Raw genomic sequence first — 23056 nt, forward strand, 5'->3', positions numbered from 1 at the left:
ACTTCACAAAACTCTCTCTCTCCCTCCCCCTTGCTCCCTCTCGGCCGAACCACACACCCACACCCAACCATTTTTTGGTTCTTGATTCACCCATTCCAAGTCCATACAAGTGTCGGGGATCACGTACAACGAAGCTTGGAACAAACGGAACGCCAAGGACCTCTACCGTTTGCTTTTATCCACGCAGTTTTCGACTAGAATCTTCCCTAGCCCCGAGCTAGAGGTATAATGTTTAAAACTCATTGTTAGTCTTGTCTAAAGTGGTTAAAAGGATATTTGTCGGTTGAATGTCGGTAACCCGCTAAAAGAAACTTTAAAGTCTACTAAAATGCGTATATCGTTGGATAAAAGCTCATAACGCGTGTAAATGTTGTAGTATTTGAATATGTTGGTTAATATGGCCCGATCTACGATGTGGTGGCTCTCATCATCGTTTAACCCGACTTTGTTAGGATCACGTATCTTGACATACACTTGTTTCTTTGGTACAAGGGTTAAAAGGTGAAACTCCACCACACGGGAAACATGAACTTGTGTAAAAATGTTTTAACGTGAAAAATAGTATTTAAAACGAGCCGATCTACGTATGTACAAGTGGTATATTCGTAGGACCGGGTGTCGAGAAAATCATGTTTTATAAAAGTTGTATAACAGGTTAACAAATGTGATTTTTATGAACTACAAGTGTAGAAACACTTATAAAATGAAAGATCCGACAAAATAACAATTTTTATAAAAATTGTCGGAAGTTGTAAAGAGTGATTTGTTCCAAAAACGGGGTTTTTGCAAGACTAAACTATTTTATACATAGATCCACTAAATATAACGAGATCTACATAATAGTTTTAGAAAAACTACAAGTTCATGTAATATTGTGATTTTACACACTAGTCTACGAATTCGAAGTGTTGAAACTCGCTGATTATGTTGGAAATTGATTGATTGAAATAAAAGAAGTGTTTTTGTAAAAGAAAATGATACGCTTGAAAGCGTGGCCACCTCCAGTTACAGGGGAAACTCTGGCGAAATTTTCTAAAAATCTAACACTTAGAATTATTTACAAGTGTTAGACTACTTTGACATGTTTTCAAACTATATTTCGCCATGACTTTATTTATTAAACAATCGGAGGTGGGATTTTCACAAAACTAAACGTGATAAATATATATTCGGTAAATATATTTTGTCACAACACTGTTTATGATTATTTTGTGAAAATGTATAAATATTATTTTTAGAGTAAAAATAATATTTACTAACTTGTCAAACCCAAAATAATACCCAACGCTTATACGACAAGCATAAAAGTTACAACGGTAATTTCTATTACCACCTAATCATTAAAACGTAACTTACGCATTACGCGGAAATATTCACCGACACGTATGTTGTCAACGTATTATTTTGGAAAGTATTATGTAAAGAGAAAATATATTATTTTTGAGAAAAATAATTATATTTCGGAATGAGAAATAAAAATATATTAAGTGGGACTTAATGAGATAGTATAAATACACATGTATTTAAATCCCCCATCCTTGGGAAGGAAAGTAAAATACCAAGTATGTACACGAAACGGTTGTCTAACCGTCTCCTAAAAATATAAGTTATAAAGCTAAGGCACGGCCATCCGTCTAATAGAATTAGCACCTGTAGGTCGTTGCACAGCTTCGGATATTCGGATTACTTGGTAGAGATACGCATTCACTGTGAGTTCATGTCCCCCTTTTCTCTAACTGTTTTCAGTTTACTTAACTGCGGGGGTGAAATACATGTTACTATGATTTACGAGTACTTTACAGCGGTATGTTTAACGTAAGGAGGTGTTATACGATCATGTGAGTGGATAGGAACAACATGGGGCCATTAGTCCTCATGGAGGGACCGAGGGACAGGAGCGGTAGATCTATCTGGGTGTAGCGAGCCCAGCCCCCGGCCAAACTAGAAACGGACCGTGGGGTGACTTTGTCCACATACTTTGCCGTGGCATAAATCTGCTAGGTTTGAGTCTCCCTATTTGCACTACACATATGTCAGTGGCCTTGCAAACCATTGATGATCACAAGTCCTCTTACACTGCTACATACCACAACTATTTTTATACTCACAAAGGTTTTACATACTCACTTACGCATGAACTCGCTCAACATTATTGTTGATTTTTCAACTCACATGTATTTCAGGAAATTAAACGGATCTGGCACGGTATGGAACGTTTTCCGCTGCACTGGTCATGAAGTCATCAGGGTTTAGGGTTGTGTCTCTTACCTGGACAAGACACAATCCCTAAATCACGTTTATGTTTTGTTATAAGTTGTTATGTTTCTGAACAAGGTTATGGTTGCATGTTAAAAACAATGGTATTGTATTATGTTTTCAAAAACTTAATGGATGACTTGCATGGTTTTTTAAATTCATATAGCTTTGTTATGATTAAGCTATGGTATTAAGAAGTCACACAAATTAACCACGCTTCCGCAAAGCCAGGGTGTGACAGCTTGGTATCAGAGCTCTGATCATAGCGAACTAGGATTCTTTCTTGAGTCTAGACTATGATCACTAGGGCTCTCACGAAAACATTTTTCTGCATACCACTTAAGTCCAGATCCACAAACTTTTTACAAACAAATGTTGAGCACATATTATACATTATTTTAGGCTCAGTCTGGGAGGCTGAGGTTCAGGCTAGTGGGACTAGGAGTGTTGGCTAGTGGGACTAGGAGTGTTGGCTAGTGGGACTAGGAGTGTTGGCTAGTGAGACTAGGAAGGACAGTCTGAGAGGCTGGGAGGCTAGTGGGACTAGGAGTGTTGGCTAGTGAGACTAGGAAGGACAGTCTGAGAGGCTGGGAGGCTAGTGGGACTAGGAGTGTTGGCTAGTGAGACTAGGAAGGACAGTCTGAGAGGCTGGGAGGCTAGTGGGACTATGTGGATTATGTGATTATTATCTGGTAACTTATGTGACTATTTGATTTACTGATTTTCGTGCTTATTCTGTGATTGTGTTACAGACCCATGGATTCACCAGCTACAGGTGGATCAGATACCACTGGACCCCTACCGTTAGTGTCAGACGATGTTATGTCCTCGGAGCATGAGGTGCACACCTCAGACTATACTAGCACGGACGACGATGACTTTCGGCACCCTCTGGTAGAGATTCCGGCACCCATACCTTTTGCCTATGAGCCCATTGATGGCGACCCTGCTGAGTACCTCCCTATTGTTGCGATTCCGGCACCGATTCCTCTTGCTGCTTACCCTGCTTATGAGCTTATGCCAGACGCCGATGCCGACGGCGACATCGAGCTTTACGAGGACGAGCCATTTGAGGACGAGGATCCTGACGTAGCTCCTCTCCCTGCTGGCGATCTCTTGATGATAGCTGACGTTCCAGCTGGAGACTCGCCCATTCACTCACCAGTCCCGGACTCTTTAGAGTCTGTGGCATCTGTATCATCTCGTGGGGCGAGCGCGCAGCAGTTTATTCACGACTCAGACCCTGATCAGGCGTCTTCAGCTGCCCCTGTTCCGAGCTACGCGTTTGAGCATGACGAGATCGAGGATTCTGACCCTGTTTTCCCTTCAGGATTTGATCCTGACCATGATATCGAGTATATTCCTATGGATGAGCATATAGAGGACCCTGATGATCCTATCGATCCCATTGATCCAGACTTTGACTTTGATATGGCGTTCGACGACCCTGAGCCTGCCGTAGCCCCAGAGCAGGCAGCTGCTTTTGATCCTTTACCTGAGCATGACCCTGTTCATGCTGATTTTCCTCTTGAGCCTGTTGATGTTGATCCCCCTGTAGGTGTTCCTGTGATCGAGGGCGATCATGTTGCTGTTGATCCCATTGTTCCTTTACCCGTAGGTGACATACCTGCTGACCCTGTTATTGATCCTGTCGATCCTGTTATTGCACCTGTTGACCCCGTTATTGCTCCTATCGATCCTTTACCCATCGAGCCCGAGCACGCTCTCTTTGCTGAGCACATGGATCCTCCAGATGAGGAGGCACAGCACGGGTGGATACCGGCGGACGAGGATGTTCCACCGTTTCCCCCACATCACACTGGCACACATCATACTGAGTTCTCTTTTCAGATCCCACCGTTTATTCCTCCAGCGGGGCCTGGAGAGGGCTCTTCAGCCCACCCTTTCGGTCATGTACCGACGACCATGCCATTCATGCCTCAGATAGCATCTATCCCATCTTCTGTTGCACCTATCGATCTTACCAGCACGCCCTTACTTTGGTCATCTTCCTCACCGATGCCACCCACAGATCCATACCACCCATTTCATTTGGGCCATACTATTGAGGATCTTTTGATGTCGTTTGTACACCAGCACGAGTCTCATTCACAGCGACTCCAGGAGCTCGAGAGAGCTCAGTTGTCTTTTGGTCCATATCTTGGTCAGACATCTTCGTCATTTCAGCCTTTTCGATCATTTCCTCCTGACATTGCTGCCCGACTTTCGACCTTGGAGCAGCAGGTTGCGTCCATGATCCGTACTCAGCAGGCGATGGAGGAGGACTGGTACCACTTACGTCGCTTACTTTTTGCTCACTTTCCCCCTCCCCCACCCCCATCCGCATAGGGCTCATTGGTACTGTAGAGGTAGGCGATGGTGAGACGACCGCGATTGTGACTGCACAGATTTTTGGAGACCATCTGACGATACAGATTTTTGCTGATATTTGTTGTTGTACTGGTTGTATGTGACACTGATGTGATGTTGTTTTGACAGGGGTGATGTAGCCCCTATTTGATTTATGATTGTATGATACAGTGACGTGCTGACACACTTGCTACACTTTATGGTCTCGATATATATAACAATCGCCGTATTCTCACCATATCTGTTTCACTTGATTGCTTATTTATGTTTTGTGACATGGGATGTTGTGTAGATGATATTTGTGACATGGGATGTTGGGACATGGGATGTTGTGTGTGATATATTGATAACATGAGATGTTATATGCTATTACTATTACTATATACGTATGTTTATTATGGCCTAATCGACGTACGCATCTTTAGAAGATGGCACCAAGACGTCAACCGCAGCCGATGCCCACTACTCCTGAAGAACTACAGCAAGTCATTGCTGCCGCCATTGCTCAGTATGCTGCCTCGCAAGAAGGACCCAGCGGAAGCAACACGAACATCAACGGCAACCAAAATCCTCCACATGGGTGCACCTACAAACAATTCTTGGACTGTAAGCCCATCAACTTCGACGGCACAGGAGGTGCTGTTGCTTTCGTTCGCTGGGCAGAGAAGACTGATTCCACCATCCGCATGAGCAAATGTGCGCTCGACCAGCAGGTCACTTACATCTCAGGGCTGTTTCTAGACGGAGCCCTATCTTGGTGGAACTTACAAGTGCAAACACTAGGCGAAGCTGCCGCCTACGCCCTGACTTGGGCCGAATTGAAAGAGCTTATGCGCAAGAAGTATTGTTCCCGTGCAGAAATTCAAAGGTTGGAGACTGAATTTTGGCACCTAAAGATGGATGGACCGAAGGTTGCAGAGTACGTCCAGAGATTTCATGACCTTTCTCAAGTGGTTCCTTATATGGTCACGCCTGAATACAAGCGAATTGAGCGCTTCATTTGGGGGTTAGCTCCCCAAATCATTAGCATGGTGACCTCCGCCAGACCGGCAACTATTACGGAAGCCATTGATTTGAGCGTGGCTCTCACTGAGGAGGCAATTCGTTTAAACAAGTTTGATGAAGTCAAGGCGAAGAAGACAGAGACTCACGTTGAGTCCTCAGGAGACAACAAAAGGAAGTTTTCAAACTTCAAACAAGGTGTCAGTACGGCAGTAAAGAAAGGAAAATCAGCTGGTAGTACCAAGAAAGGAAAAGGGTACCAGGGCACCCAGCCCAAATGCAACAACTGCCAACGCCACCATGCGGGCAATTGTAACGTGAAAGTTTGTGAAACTTGTGGAAAACCGGGCCACTCAAAGGAATCATGTTGGGCTAGTACAGGCCGAGGAGGCCAGGGAGGAAATATGATTAGAAACGATAATCGTGGTGGTTTGGGAAATCGCCCACAAGGGAATAATCGAGGCTACAATGCAAATCAAGCCGGAACTGCCAATCAAAACAACCCACCAGTTGGGGGCGGTGCAGGAAGTGGAAAAAGATTAGGATGTTTTCATTGCGGTGACGTTGGGCACTTCAAGAAGGATTGCCCAGGATTGAACCAAGCCCGTGGAAGGGTGTTCCAGATCGGTGCACAGGATTGCCCAACGTTGTTACTGGTACGTTCCCTGTAAATCAACGTTATGCATCTGTTCTGTTTGATACTGGTGCCGACTATAGCTTCGTATCACTAGAATTTAAGAATATACTTGGGCTAGCCGCTAATAAGTTAGACATTCCCTACGTAATCGAATTGGCTAATGGAAAGTTGGTAGAAGCCAATGATGTGATCAGAGGCTGTGTGATTGAATTAGGAGAACGCGAGTTTACTCTAGATCTACTACCAGTCCAGTTGGGAAGCTTCGACGTGGTAGTAGGGATGGATTGGTTAACAAGAAACAAGGCTGAGATAGTGTGTCACGAAAAGGTTATTCGTATCCCGACCGGTGATGGTGAGACCATTGTTGTTCATGGAGAAAAGCGTGAGACGCCGTTAAGGATGATTAGTTGCCTGAAAGCAAGGAAGTGTTTGAGGAAAGGATGTGTTGCTTTTCTAGCACACATTGTGGATAAGAAGGCTGCTGAGCCGAAGATCGAAGACATCCCTGTCGTGAGGGAATACCCAGAAGTCTTTCCAGAAGACTTGCCTGGCTTGCCACCTCAAAGGCAAGTGGAGTTCCGCATCGACTTAGTACCAGGCGCCGCGCCTGTGGCTAAGGCACCATACAGACTTGCTCCGTCTGAGATGCAGGAATTGTCGACACAACTTCAAGAGTTGTTAGACAAGGGTTTTATCCGACCAAGCTTCTCGCCTTGGGGAGCTCCAGTTTTGTTTGTCAAGAAGAAGGACGGAAGTTTCCGCATGTGCATCGACTACAGAGAGTTGAACAAGCTAACGATCAAGAATAGGTATCCCCTGCCAAGAATTGATGATCTGTTCGACCAGCTTCAAGGTTCAAGCTTCTATTCAAAGATCGATCTTCGATCCGGATACCATCAACTTCGGATACAGGAGGAGAGTATCCCGACGACAGCTTTCAGAACTCGTTATGGACACTACGAGTTTCTCGTTATGCCGTTTGGTTTGACAAACGCGCCTGCAGTGTTCATGGATTTGATGAACCGAGTTTGTAAGCCGTACTTGGATAAGTTCGTGATCGTATTCATCGACGACATCCTGATTTACTCAAGGACGAAGGCTGAGCACGAGCAACATCTTAGAGCTATTCTGGAGCTGCTAAAGAAAGAACAGTTGTACGCCAAGTTCTCTAAGTGTGAGTTTTGGCTAAGAGAAGTGCAGTTTCTTGGGCACGTGGTGAATGGAGATGGAATCCACGTGGATCCAACCAAGATCGAGGCGATCAAAGATTGGGAAACGCCAAAGACGCCAACCGAGATTCGGCAATTCTTGGGTTTGGCTGGCTACTATCGAAGGTTCATCGAGGACTTCTCGAAGATTGCTCAACCGTTGACGCTCCTCACGCAGAAAGATAAGAAGTTTGATTGGGGAATCAAACAGGATGAAGCGTTTCAAGTGTTGAAGGACAAGCTTTGTAACGCGCCAATCTTAGCTCTACCGGAAGGTACCGACGATTTTGTGGTATATTGCGACGCATCGCGTCAAGGATTGGGTTGCGTGTTGATGCAACGTCAAAAGGTTATCGCCTACGCATCACGCCAACTGAAGGTGCACGAAAAGAACTATACCACTCATGATCTGGAGCTAGGCGCAGTGGTTTTTGCTTTGAAGATCTGGAGACACTACCTGTATGGTACGAAGTGCACAATCTTCACAGATCACAAAAGCCTACAGCATATATTCAACCAGAAGGAGTTGAATATGAGGCAAAGACGATGGGTTGAATTATTGAACGATTACGACTGCGAGATCAAGTATCACCCAGGGAAGGCGAATGTAGTCGCCGATGCCTTAAGTCGTAAGGAAAGGATCAAGCCCCTAAGGGTTAGGGCTATGGAAATGATAATCCAAACCGATCTCTCCTCGCGCGTTCGTGCAGCGCAGAAAGAAGCTCTCAAGGAGGAGAACCTTGAAAAGGAGTATCTCCGTGGGATGGGGAAGATATTGGTGCCAAACGAGGAAGGAACATTATGTTTTGAGAAAAGGATTTGGGTTCCTCTATTTGGTGAATTAAGGGAAGTTATTTTCGATGAAGCGCACAAGTCACGGTACTCTATCCACCCGGGATCGGATAAGATGTACCAAGATCTCAAAAATTACTATTGGTGGCCTAGGATGAAAGGCGACGTTGCTATTTACGTGAGCAAATGTTTAACGTGCGCTAAGGTCAAGGCGGAATACCAGAAGCCCTCGGGACTTCTGCAACAACCTGAGATTCCCAAGTGGAAATGGGAACAAATCTCAATGGATTTTGTTACAAAACTGCCAAGAACGCCAAGAGGCCATGATATGATTTGGGTGATTGTTGACCGCCTAACAAAGTCCGCACACTTTCTGCCAATCAAGGAGAAAGACAGTACTAGTAAACTTGCGGAAATTTACTTGAGAGAGATCGTAGCACGACATGGAGTACCCCTCTCAATCATCTCTGATAGAGACGGAAGGTTTGTGTCAAGGATATGGCAATCCTTCCAAGAAGCTTTTGGCTCACAATTGAATCTGAGCACTGCGTTCCATCCGCAAACTGACGGCCAGAGCGAGCGAACGATACAGACTTTGGAAGACATGCTGAGGGCATGTGCTATGGATTTGGGCGGTAGCTGGGATAAACACTTACCTTTGGTCGAATTCTCATACAACAACAGCTACCACACCAGTATTGGTGTCGCGCCTTTTGAAGCCCTTTACGGACGCAAGTGTCGATCACCACTATGTTGGGCTGACGCAGGTGATAGGCAGCTTGCCGGTCCCGAAATCGTCCAAGAGACGACAGACAAGATTGCGCAGATTCTTAAACGCATCGAAGCCGCTCGCCACAGACAAAAAGCCTACGCGGATCCAAACCGAAAACATGTGGATTTTCAAGTTGGAGAGATGGTGTTATTGAAGGTATCACCCTGGAAAGGGGTGGCACGCTTTGGGAAGCGTGGGAAGTTAAATCCACGCTACATTGGTCCTTTCAGAATTCTAGAAAGAATTGGAACTGTAGCATACAAGTTGGACCTACCTGCTGAACTAAATGGTGTTCACGATACATTTCATGTATCCAATTTAAAGAAGAGTCCAACTCAAGTTGACGTTGCCATTCCTATCGACGAGATTCATGTTGACGACACGCTCCACTTCGTAGAAGCACCTGTCGAGGTCACAGATTGGAAAGTTAACAGGACCCGCCGAAGCAGTGTCAAACTTGTCAAGGTTCGCTGGAATGCCAGACATGGTCCTGAATACACCTGGGAGCATGAGGACCGGATGAAAGAGAAATACCCCCACTTATTTCCTGAAAACTCTGCATCTACAAGCAGAACTTAAATTTCGGGACGAAATTTATTTAACGGGGGGAGAATGTGACAACCCTCACAAAACCAGGTATCCGTACGACTTAATTAGCTATTAACTGTTGCCTAATTACTGTGCTTAACTGAGATTTCTGATAAACTGCTACTTGATTGTTGATACATGTACATGTCTGCATCATACTTTGATTTTTCCTGTCACTACATTATTTATTTACTGAACTCTAGTGACAAACTTGATGCACAAAAAGCACAGTAGCACTAAACGGATACACAGTGAACATGCTGATATAACCAGCATCAGGCAAACACTGCCTCTAAAGGCCTGAATGAGCCAGAATTATTTTACTACACCCATAGTGTGTGTAAGGATACAAGGGTTGTATGATTACGTCTCTAGGAATAAGATACAGAGATTTGGATGTGCCTAAAACATACTTTAAGCACGAAACACAGCACTTTTATCAACACACTAGCTTCTAGCTAATAAATAAAGTGCCAAAATATGAGGAATTATTCCTGACACTTTGCAGAATAAATTGTGTCGCTAAAAATATTATTTATGACGCTTAAAGGATATCTTAAGCACTTTAACGGATTACTATCCGACCGAACAACCGGACAATACCCGGAACATAAAAATATTGCCAAAATTAATATTGGTATTTTTCTGAGCCAGTTAGGGTCCCTGATTACCCTAACACCCGCTTTCTAATGCATTAAACAACTAACGGGGTTAGACCTCTCACTTAACGCACTTAACCAAACTGAACCGTAACTGAACGATTGGAAACGAACCGGATACCATTACATTCTAATGAAATCGGCCAACTAGTGGGACCCGGGGAGAGTACACCTTTGAATATTTAATTAGATTTCGCGAAGACCGAGACGACATTCTCTATAAATACCCTCACATCTCACACACACAAACACACACACTTCACAAAACTCTCTCTCTCCCTCCCCCTTGCTCCCTCTCGGCCGAACCACACACCCACACCCAACCATTTTTCGGTTCTTGATTCACCCATTCCAAGTCCATACAAGTGTCGGGGATCACGTACAACGAAGCTTGGAACAAACGGAACGCCAAGGACCTCTACCGTTTGCTTTTATCCACGCAGTTTTCGACTAGAATCTTCCCTAGCCCCGAGCTAGAGGTATAATGTTTAAAACTCATTGTTAGTCTTGTCTAAAGTGGTTAAAAGGATATTTGTCGGTTGAATGTCGGTAACCCGCTAAAAGAAACTTTAAAGTCTACTAAAATGCGTATATCGTTGGATAAAAGCTCATAACGCGTGTAAATGTTGTAGTATTTGAATATGTTGGTTAATATGGCCCGATCTACGATGTGGTGGCTCTCATCATCGTTTAACCCGACTTTGTTAGGATCACGTATCTTGACATACACTTGTTTCTTTGGTACAAGGGTTAAAAGGTGAAACTCCACCACACGGGAAACATGAACTTGTGTAAAAATGTTTTAACGTGAAAAATAGTATTTAAAACGAGCCGATCTACGTATGTACAAGTGGTATATTCGTAGGACCGGGTGTCGAGAAAATCATGTTTTATAAAAGTTGTATAACAGGTTAACAAATGTGATTTTTATGAACTACAAGTGTAGAAACACTTATAAAATGAAAGATCCGACAAAATAACAATTTTTATAAAAATTGTCGGAAGTTGTAAAGAGTGATTTGTTCCAAAAACGGGGTTTTTGCAAGACTAAACTATTTTATACATAGATCCACTAAATATAACGAGATCTACATAATAGTTTTAGAAAAACTACAAGTTCATGTAATATTGTGATTTTACACACTAGTCTACGAATTCGAAGTGTTGAAACTCGCTGATTATGTTGGAAATTGATTGATTGAAATAAAAGAAGTGTTTTTGTAAAAGAAAATGATACGCTTGAAAGCGTGGCCACCTCCAGTTACAGGGGAAACTCTGGCGAAATTTTCTAAAAATCTAACACTTAGAATTATTTACAAGTGTTAGACTACTTTGACATGTTTTCAAACTATATTTCGCCATGACTTTATTTATTAAACAATCGGAGGTGGGATTTTCACAAAACTAAACGTGATAAATATATATTCGGTAAATATATTTTGTCACAACACTGTTTATGATTATTTTGTGAAAATGTATAAATATTATTTTTAGAGTAAAAATAATATTTACTAACTTGTCAAACCCAAAATAATACCCAACGCTTATACGACAAGCATAAAAGTTACAACGGTAATTTCTATTACCACCTAATCATTAAAACGTAACTTACGCATTACGCGGAAATATTCACCGACACGTATGTTGTCAACGTATTATTTTGGAAAGTATTATGTAAAGAGAAAATATATTATTTTTGAGAAAAATAATTATATTTCGGAATGAGAAATAAAAATATATTAAGTGGGACTTAATGAGATAGTATAAATACACATGTATTTAAATCCCCCATCCTTGGGAAGGAAAGTAAAATACCAAGTATGTACACGAAACGGTTGTCTAACCGTCTCCTAAAAATATAAGTTATAAAGCTAAGGCACGGCCATCCGTCTAATAGAATTAGCACCTGTAGGTCGTTGCACAGCTTCGGATATTCGGATTACTTGGTAGAGATACGCATTCACTGTGAGTTCATGTCCCCCTTTTCTCTAACTGTTTTCAATTTACTTAACTGCGGGGGTGAAATACATGTTACTATGATTTACGAGTACTTTACAGCGGTATGTTTAACGTAAGGAGGTGTTATACGATCATGTGAGTGGATAGGAACAACATGGGGCCATTAGTCCTCATGGAGGGACCGAGGGACAGGAGCGGTAGATCTATCTGGGTGTAGCGAGCCCAGCCCCCGGCCAAACTAGAAACGGACCGTGGGGTGACTTTGTCCACATACTTTGCCGTGGCATAAATCTGCTAGGTTTGAGTCTCCCTATTTGCACTACACATATGTCAGTGGCCTTGCAAACCATTGATGATCACAAGTCCTCTTACACTGCTACATACCACAACTATTTTTATACTCACAAAGGTTTTACATACTCACTTACGCATGAACTCGCTCAACATTATTGTTGATTTTTCAACTCACATGTATTTCAGGAAATTAAACGGATCTGGCACGGTATGGAACGTTTTCCGCTGCACTGGTCATGAAGTCATCAGGGTTTAGGGTTGTGTCTCTTACCTGGACAAGACACAATCCCTAAATCACGTTTATGTTTTGTTATAAGTTGTTATGTTTCTGAACAAGGTTATGGTTGCATGTTAAAAACAATGGTATTGTATTATGTTTTCAAAAACTTAATGGATGACTTGCATGGTTTTTAAATTCATATAGCTTTGTTATGATTAAGCTATGGTATTAAGAAGTCACACAAATTAACCACGCTTCCGCAAAGCCAGGGTGTGACAAGAAATTGAACCCAACCTTTCATACACTGCTCTTTTAAGTAAAGTGTCGAACATGTGTAGTTCTACAAACATTACGAAGTTATCGTATCGGTTGTCTTCGTTTAGTGATCCAATCGATATAATAAATGATGAAGATCTTGCAATATTTTATAATTTTGCTATGGAAAATATTTTTGAAATTTATAAATTATATGTTGTTGAAGGGTTTTGTGCTGGGTCATCTAGTTTTTCACCTCCAAATAAATTTAAAGTTCCTGATTTGAATATCTATACTGATGAAGAAAATTATGATGTTTTAAACGATTACCAGCCAAATCCCGATAATTCATTTGAAAAGTGTTTGCCATCTTCAACAATTACTTTTGAAGCAGGGCAGGTATTTAATAACAAAGAAGAAATGAAACTTGAGTTGCAAAAAAAATGTTTGTTAGAACGCTTTGAGTTTAAAGTAGATAGATCTTCTAAAACTCGGTACGAAGTGTCATGTTTGGTGGACGGTTGCGTTTGGCGTTTTCGTGCATACAGTTTTGGGGATAGTGGGTTGTTTTTTGTTAAAAGTTTTAACGATAAACACACGTGCTCGAAGACACTAACGTACCCACATCTTCGTCAGGCAAACCCAAAGGTTGTGGCTCACTATTTAAAAGAACCTTTAAAAGACAGTGGTAGAATATATCGTTGTAATGAAATAGTGAAAGGTTTTAGACAAAGATTCCAAGTTGAGATAACCACTAGTCAAGCTTGGCGTGGAAAAAGTCTGGCACTAGAGCTTTTACAAGGAACAAGCAGAGATTCGTTTGTAGAACTACCATTTTACTGTTACAATATAGAGCGGGCAAATCCTGGTTCTGTCACTCATATCAAGACTGATGACGAGCGTCGGTTTAAAATGGTCTTTGTCGCGATTGGTGCTGCGGTAAGTTACACCAGTCTCTGTTTTTTTCGTCAAACTACATCTTGTTGACGTTTTTTTAAATAATTTCGTTTCAGATTCGTACCTTTTTCTGTAATCTAAGACTGGTGGTGATCATTGATGCTGCACACCTAAAGGGTGAATTTAAAGGGACGTTATTTTTAGCAGTCGGGATGGATGGAAACAACCAAATTTTACCAATTTCCTACGGAATAGGAAAATCAGAGGATGGTGAATCTTGGACATGGTTTCTGTCAAAGCTTAAAGAATGTATCGGTGAAATACCTAACATGGCGATAATATCGGATAGAGCGAATTCTATACACCTAGCTGTTAGAAACGTCTTTCCACATGCTTATCATGGGTTATGCTGTCGTCATTTAATGATGAACCTACCGTTACCCTCTGACAAAAAAAAATGAGAAGCTGCGGTGGAAGACATGCAAATCGTACCGATTGTCTGATTTTAACGAGTCATTCAATGCTCTTTGTCTTGCCGTTCCTAGAGTACGTCACACTCTAACAAGTATTGGGTTCGGTAGATGGGCAAGAGCGCATTGTCCAGGCAATCGATATCATTATATGACATCTAACAGGACGGAGTCTATTAACGCTTTATATAGACACTCGCGTAAAATGCCGGTAACGCAACTCTTAGAGTTCTTTCGGCAATCAGTACAGAAATGGTTTTACGATCGTCGTTTGCAAGGTATTCATGAAAAACATTTACTTACACATTGGGCACAGAAAAAAATTTATAAAAAAATTGAAGGGTCAAGAACCTGGACGGTTGCTGGAATTGGGTTAAACACTTATTCTGTCGTAGACAGTGGAAAGGGGGTTTTGTTGACTTTGTTAATGGAAGCTGTAGTTGCCGAGTTTGGCAGGTTTCTGGTTTACCGTGCGGGCATGTTATTGTCGTGTCAAAATTTTTAGGTGAAACCGATTGCAGTAAGTGTTGCATCCCGTATTACTCAAACGAAGTCTATAAAAAAACTTATGAAGAAGCGATTAATCCTCTTCCTTGTAGATCTGAATGGGAGACTCCAGAAGACCTTATCAATCTTCAACCACCGCATATGACAAAACGCCAGGCCAGTCGTCCTCGAGAAAACCACCGGATCTTATCCCGCGGGGAAGAACCTACTCCCCTGTATTGTTCCCAGTGTAACTCATACGGTCATCATCGGGATGTCTGTCGGTAGCCCATGCCGTCAGAAATTCGTACTCGCAAAGGCCCAAACAAAGGGAAAGGGAAAGAAACCGATGATCCTGATCATTTTACATAATCTCCGTCTAATTATATGTATCCATCTTTTAACTTGGGAGACTTTTAATACTATAATTTATTTTGTGTATTTTAATTTCTTAAATAACGTAGTAAGTCTATTTAGTTGCAAATAATTAATATTGAAAATCATTTCATTACAATATGTTATTATTTTTTTTATATTACATGCATTCATAGAACCATTAAACATTAACAGGTGTGAAGCGCCCGGCGTAGAGTTCATCTGCCATGTACCGTTTGTATCTGAAACAAGCATCCTGAAGGTTTCCTTCGTTCCATGTTAAAGAACTATCCCGAACAAGTTTTTCCATTAGCATACATATGATGACTCCTGAATTTCTGCCAATACGATCTGTTTGATCAGGCCACACGAAATCCCCTACTATTTGCATGGCACGCGTCTCATATATTTCTGAGTGTTGCCACTACTTACGTCCGAGAAACCACAAAAAATAGAGACTCAAATTCTAGCACAATTTGATGTACTCTTCTGTGTACGCAAAATGAATCTCCGCAATTAATCGTGTCACAAGTATTGGCAATAAAAATTCTTAATTCTAGTGACTTTAGATTTATTTTAAAAAGCAACCAATTTTGTTCCTTGTCCGGTATAGGAATGTATACCTGCAAAAAGTGAATAATCTTAGGTTCTAAATCAATGTCGTAAATAAAAAAAACAAAAATTCTTAGCAAAAAAATAAATATTACATCAAACACGTTTAAGTTCTTATTCCAAAAAAAAACCCTGACATTTAACTAATAACCAGAATGGTCTTCCGCTTCAGAATCATACTCTACTCCTTCTTCCATTTCCGCATGATAAGCTTCAAAACGCACTTCATCATACAGTCTTTCGAAATCCAATTCCTCGTCTGAGTCTTCGTCAGCAGTAATCGTCAAACATTCTTGTGGAATAATCTGGTCCAAAGGACGTTATCGTTCATCGGTGTTAGGTAACGGCACAAGCGCCTGACACTGACCTGAACCGCTAAATGGTGCTTCACGTGTTGGCTGTTGCACCGCGTTTGGGGGGTTACGAGTTTGGGAATTGTTTGGTTCGGGGTTATCTGAGGGTGGGTTTGGGTGGTTAACCGTTTGGGAAATGTTGACGTTGATATGAATGTGTAGATGAATGTTGTGTTCTTGATTCGCCATGAGGTAGAAAAAAGGGGGATGCCAGGTGAGTAGTGGACCAACATGTGTTTAAATAGGTGTGGAGTAAGAATGAGGCTTGTGCTTCGGTATATGGTATATACGGTATAAGTATTTACAAGGTAAAACAACAGTAAATATAAAATCTTAATAAAAAATGGATATAATAAAATAAAAAAATTGATTAAGCCTACCGTATCAATTTCCCAGAATGGAGGATATGTTGCTGTAGAACCATCTGCGTATCTGGTTGCATCAATATCTTGTTCATTTAACATGTCGAAGAAATTTGGCGGTAAGACTGTCCAACGATAATCGTTTGACGACATCGTCCTTGCATTATTTCAATCTCTCGTTGATACATGAGTTTGTTACACCATGCTTTTACGTACTAAAAAATAACGGTAATTTATTTGTTACAAGAAAGACATGCAAAGTGGTTATCACCAACTTCGAATCAAGTGAAAAAAATAAATAGAAATCGTTTAAAATAGATTGAAAAAAAAAGTTTTCAAATTATAAAACAAATAAAAAGCGTTTTAAGTTTACCTCAAAACGTATACCAATCGAAAATGCACAATACTTAGCAGCGACAAAACGTACAATAACTCAAATTTTATACTGTCGAATGAAAATGTATTATATTTGACCCAACTCGTTACCGAACAAAGTTTACGTCAAAACGTAGACCAACCGAAAATGTATGCATAAATAAGCATGAAAATGTATTATATTTGACCAAACTAATTTCTGAAAAAAAAAAATATCTAGAAACGTGAATTTATATCATTTAAGTTGAAATGTGAATTTATACCGACATGTACACGAAAATGTCAAAATGTAGACTAACTGAAAACGTACATAAAAATGAGCATTAAAAACATTATATTTGACCCCACTCATTTCCGAAAAAAAAATTGCGTCAATACTGAGGGTAAATTTGAAAAGTTAGAAATAAAATTTTAAGAAAGTGTAAGGGTGTAGATGTCAATGTCAATTTCAAAACTCTAAGTACTGTTTGTGTCATTTTATAATTTTGGTAGGCTTTTTTGTGGTGTCATAGCACCGACCATGAACTTTAAGGGATGCTAGTTTTTTAACCCACGTGTTATGACGGGAGATGCGGTGTGGATATTGGCTTGGTTTGTTACGTGATTGGTAAGTTACCTATATAATACGACTAATCGTTATAGCAACCGAAAAAAAAGAAAATACCCACAAAATAAATCGTGATATACCAAGAATAATATCGACTCGTTACAAAGTTTTTTAGTGTATAATTAAAAAAAACCAAAGCTATTTTTGAGTAAATTAGTATGTTAAATCTAAGTGAAGTAATGATTTGATTATATTATTTTTACTAGGTTAGAACCCCGTGTATTACACGGGTTGAATAAATGTAATTTTATATACCAAATAATATAAAAATATATATATCTTTAAAAATATCGTTTATTACATGGGTTGAATAAATGTAATTTTGTATATTAAATAATAAAAATGTTGTATTTTTAAGAACCCCGTGTATTGTACGGGTTGAGTAAATTTAATTTTATATATTAAATAATGAAAAACATTACATTTTTAAGAGCCTCATGTGTTATACAGGTTGAGCACATGTAATTTTATATACCAAACAATAAAAAGTTATATGTTTATAAACCCTATGTATTATATGGATTGAATAAATCTAATTTTATATATTACATAATAAAAAAATTATATTTTTAAAAACCCCGTGTATTACACGAGTTGCATAAATGTAATTTTGTATAGTAAAAGATAAAAATGTTATATTTTTTATTAAGATTGACTAATTATGTGTATATATTTAATGAATCAGATATGGAGCCACCCATATGTGAGTCATGATAACATTGAAAAGTGCAGGCCAAAAAAAAACAGAGACTTATCCGGATTGAACCTGTGACCTAAAGTTGAGACTTTGAGGAAACAACCACCACATCAAACTTAGAGATTAGTTCTTATCAAGCGATAATATATTATATATAAAGAATGGCGGTGACTGTGATGTGACAGCCACCGACCATTCATTTTAAAATTATATATAATATAATATAAGGGGGAGGTTCATTTGAGAAGAAAAATAAATTGAGAAGAAAAAGAACAAAGGGTACAATTGTAAAACATTAAATAGTTTTCTCTCATCTCATTTATTATTCTTTTTGACTAATTAATTAGTCATAAAGATTATCATCCTCCACTTTAAAATTTTTTCCTAGACACATCAAAATTTATCCTACACGTTTTTTTAATTTATCCTACACATATTGAAATTTATCCTACACAACTCGTAATTTATCCTACACACCTCATAATTTATCCTACACCTTAAATTAATTTTTTCTTCTTTGAAAGATATTTTTTTTTTGAAAATAAGTTACAAATTTAATTTAGTTAGCTATTAAAAAGGAAGACTAACAATTAATTATCTATCTAATTTTACCAATATACCCTTACACCTATATTAAATACAAAAATTAAATGAAGTAAAATAAAGCATTCTTATTGGTTGAAGTTTGTTCTTTTTTATTCTTACAAAAAATTTCTTCTCATTTGAACCCTCCACTATATATATATATATATATATATATATATATAGGGGAAGGTTCATTTAAGAAGAAATTTAATGTGAGAAGAAAAAGAAGAAATGACATATTAGTAAAATACTATTTCATTTATAACTCATATCATTAATTATTAACTCTTTAATTAATTAGTCAACTAATCATTAATTATCCTACATATAATCTACAAAACCTACACATATCAATATTTTCCTACATATACCCTACACACTATAGAATTTTATCCTACACAGTCGAAATTTATCCTACACACCTCGAAAATATATCCTACACAACTCGTAATTTATCATACACAACTAGTAATTTATTCTACACTTTAAATTAACTTGTTTTTTTTAATTTGGAAAAAAGTATATATTTTGAAAAGGAGTTACAAATTTAATTTAGTTAGTTATTAAAGGGGAAGAATACAAATTAATGATTTTTGTAAGTTTACCAATATACCCTTATATAAAAATTAAATGCAAATATTAAATGAAGTAAAATGAAGCATTCTTATTGGTTGAAACTTCTTCTTTTTTGTTCTTACAAAAAAATTCTTCTCATTTGAACCCTCCACTATAATATAATGTGCATATGTCTAACAGAGAAGAAAATCTCCTTGAAAAAAAAAATAAAAGTTGGAGGCTAGGGTAGACGTTATTGGGTAATTGGGTGTCGGGTAAATGGGTATATCACTAAATTCTAAACTCACCAAAAAAATAAAAACGAGTCCCAAACCCAATTATCCAATCTTAAACCGTCCTAAATATGTCGGGTTTTAGGTTTACTCATTGGGTTCGATTGTCAATTGTCATCCCTCCCTAGCCTAACGATTAAGAAAGTCTCTGTGAGAAAGAAATTAAAAAAAAAAAGTTGAGGCGCTAGGGTTTAAGCACTCACTTGTGGCTAGGTTACAGTCGACTTAAACCTCTACAACTTACTCGTTTTCTTCTGCCATTAACAAACACCATGCCTCCAGTCTTATGAAACCTGTAGCACCCCTTCGATTCATGTGAACAATATTCGAATTTAAGATGATGATCGGTCACAGCCGTTCGTTCTCCAGGTACGTTTTCAACAATCTCCGATCAATTTCCACACATAATCATAGATTTCATGCTACAATTAGAACACCAAACCCTAGTTTTCATATTAGGAGTTATTGTAACAACAATCAATGGACAGAAGAAGAGATACAATATTTAGATGAATCAGGTAGTGTTATTTACACCGGAAAAGGTGTAAGATCGGTCGAGCCTCGGGTGGATGATCACGTAATGGTAGGCGGTTTAAAACACCCGTTTTCGAATGCTTCCGCTGTTGCTAAAATTGTTGAGATTGTTAAGAGGTGGAAATGGGGTCCTGAGATGGAAACTCACTTGGATAAGCTTCAGTTTGTTCCCAACATGACTCATATCACGCAAGCGTTCAAGGTTACCGATGCGTCTTTGTCTTTGAGTTTGTTTAAGTGGGCGAAGCGGCAGTCGTGGTATTCGCCTAGCGACGAGTGTTATCTCGCGTTGATTGATAGGTTGAACCAGAGTAGGGATTTTGACGGGATTCAGTCGGTGTTTGATGATCTTGTTCTTGATTCGGACGATAAAACAACGATGGTTCCTGATTTCGCTGCGTTTAGTAGAGTTGTTCAGTGTCTTGCAAAAGCTGAAAAGTTGGAAGTTTCGTTTTGTTGTTTTAAGAAGATTAAGGAAGCTGGCTGTAAAGTCGACACGAAAACGTACAACTCGCTTATAACTTTGTTTTTGGACAAGGGCTTACCGTTTAAAGCGTTTGAGATATACGAAAACATGCAAGGATCGGGATGCTCTTTAGATTTAGCAACCTATGAGTTGATGATACCAAACCTAGCCCGATCGGGCCGGATTGATGCAGCGTTGAAGCTTTTTCAACAAATGAAAGAGAACAACTTGAAACCAGGGTTTACAATCTTTGCAGCATTAGTTGATTCATTGGGGAAAGCTGGTAGATTGGATACATCGATGAAAATTTACATGGAAATGCAAGGATTCGGGCTTAAACCGTCCGCACCCATGTTTGTTTCTTTGATTGAGTCGTATGTGAAAGCTGGAAAGCTAGACACAGCTATAAGGATTTGGGATGAAATGAAGAAAGCCCGATTTAGACCTAATTACGGGCTCTACACCATGGTTGTCGAGGCCCATGCGAAATCAGGAAAACTCGAGACGGCAATGTCTATATTCTCTGATATGGAAAAGGCCGGTTTTTTACCAACCCCGAGCACCTATTCTTGCTTGTTAGAGATGCACGCAGGTTCTGGTCAAGTTGATGCAGCTATGAAACTTTACAACTCAATGAGCAACGCAGGTGTAAGACCGGGTTTGACCACTTACACTGCTCTACTAACGCTTTTAGCGAAAAAGAAACTCGTAGACATTGCTGCAAAGATTCTTCTGGAAATGAAATCAATGGGATATTCTGTAGACGTGACTGCTAGTGATGTTTTAATGGTTTTCATTAAAGATGCATCTGTTGATCTTGCTTTAAGATGGCTTAGATTCATGGGTTCATCAGGGATTAGAACAAACAACTTTATAATAAGGCAGTTATTTGAGTCGTGCATGAAAAGCGGGCTATATGACTCTGCAAAACCGCTTCTTGAAAATTATGTTGACTCAGCGGCTAAAGTTGACCTCATACTCTACACATCGATTCTAGCCCATCTGGTGAGATGTCAAGAAGAACAAAACGAACGGCATTTGATGTCAATCTTGAGTGCTACTAAACATAAAGCACACGACTTTATGTGTGGGCTTTTCACGGGCCCGGAACAAAGGAAACAGCCCGTGTTAGCCTTTGTTCGGGAGTTTTTTCAGAATATTGATTATGAATCGGAAGAAGGAGCAGCACGGTACTTTGTTAATGTGCTTTTAAACTATCTTGTTCTAATGGGTCAGATTAATCGGGCCCGTTGCGTGTGGAAAGTTTCATATGAAAACAAGCTTTTCCCGAAAGCAATTGTGTTTGATCAACACATTGCTTGGTCACTCGATGTGAGAAACTTATCGGTTGGTGCAGCCTTAATCGCAGTGGTGCATACGCTTCATAGGTTCAGGAAACGGATGTTGTATTATGGCGTGGTTCCTAGACGGATTAAGTTGGTGACAGGGCCCACGTTAAAGATCGTTGTTGCGCAAATGCTAGACTCGGTTGAGTCACCATTCGAGGTGAGTAAGGTGGTTTTAAGGGCACCTGGGGACTCTGTATCAGAATGGTTTAAGAAGCCCATTGTTCAGCAGTTTCTTTTGAATGACATACCATCAAGAAGTGATATTCTGATGCATAAGCTTAATATACTTTTTCCCAGTTCTGCCCCTGAACTTAGGTCATTGAATCCACCCAAACCCCTTGTTTCTGGAAGGGTAATGTAGTAATAATGGTATGGTTATAATAGACTTTAATCTTTTTCTTTTACTGTTTTTAGATCTATCATATGTAATTATGTATTCCCATTAGCATTTAATCTGTCTTCGAATTAGTGATCGATTTGTTATACACTCTATTATTAATGTCAATGCAGACTTCAATTTTACTGCTTACACTCCTCCTTTCCCAAATTATGGTGCAAGTTCGTTTACAACCTTAAGAATTTGTAACGGTCTGGCCAGCTGAAAAGTGATTATGTAACAATAACACCACATCAAATTGGTGGTAGAGTTATATATATTCTATTTTTCAACATCTTTAATAATTTTTCTATATATCTGCCATACAGAGGTCTAGCTCTATATAACTGCATGCTTACAGCAATTTCAAGTGGAGTTGCTCTAACCACAGTTAGTTAATTGCTCAAGCAATTTTTATTAATTATGTAATTAAAAAAAAACCATTAGATCAAATCCTGTGATGCGGCTTGCTGGAGGAAATCCGGCATTGGCTCTCGCAATGACGGTGATATCTAGTCTGTTGGGAATTCTGATAGTAAGTTCAACAAACAATAGTTCTGTTTCTTTTTCACCAACTGTAGCTTTGTAGGTTCCTTTTTCTATATCAAGACTAATCGCTGGTGGAGTTGGTGCATCCGTTCCAGCTGACGAG

At 39.6% G+C, this 23056-nt stretch overlaps 2 protein-coding genes across 2 annotated transcripts; both read left to right on the plus strand.

Annotated features, from left to right (window-relative positions):
- The first annotated feature begins 3078 nt into the window (after positions 1–3078).
- LOC118482602 lies at positions 3079–14370 on the plus strand. Its single transcript, XM_035978150.1, has 3 exons — positions 3079–3364; positions 13239–13951; positions 14026–14370. Exons 1-3 carry the CDS (start codon positions 3079–3081, stop codon positions 14368–14370), a joined length of 1344 nt encoding a protein of 447 aa, XP_035834043.1.
- Positions 14371–19819: 5449 nt separating this feature from the next.
- On the plus strand, positions 19820–22557 carry LOC110884171 (pentatricopeptide repeat-containing protein At1g79490, mitochondrial). Its single transcript, XM_022131857.2, has one exon. The coding sequence runs from the start codon at positions 20017–20019 to the stop codon at positions 22387–22389; it is 2373 nt and encodes a 790-aa protein (XP_021987549.1). The 5' UTR covers positions 19820–20016; the 3' UTR covers positions 22390–22557.
- Positions 22558–23056: the final 499 nt, after the last annotated feature.

Source organism: Helianthus annuus, chromosome 10 (assembly GCF_002127325.2).
Source record: "Helianthus annuus cultivar XRQ/B chromosome 10, HanXRQr2.0-SUNRISE, whole genome shotgun sequence".
In the NCBI taxonomy this organism is placed as follows: Eukaryota; Viridiplantae; Streptophyta; class Magnoliopsida; order Asterales; family Asteraceae; genus Helianthus; species Helianthus annuus.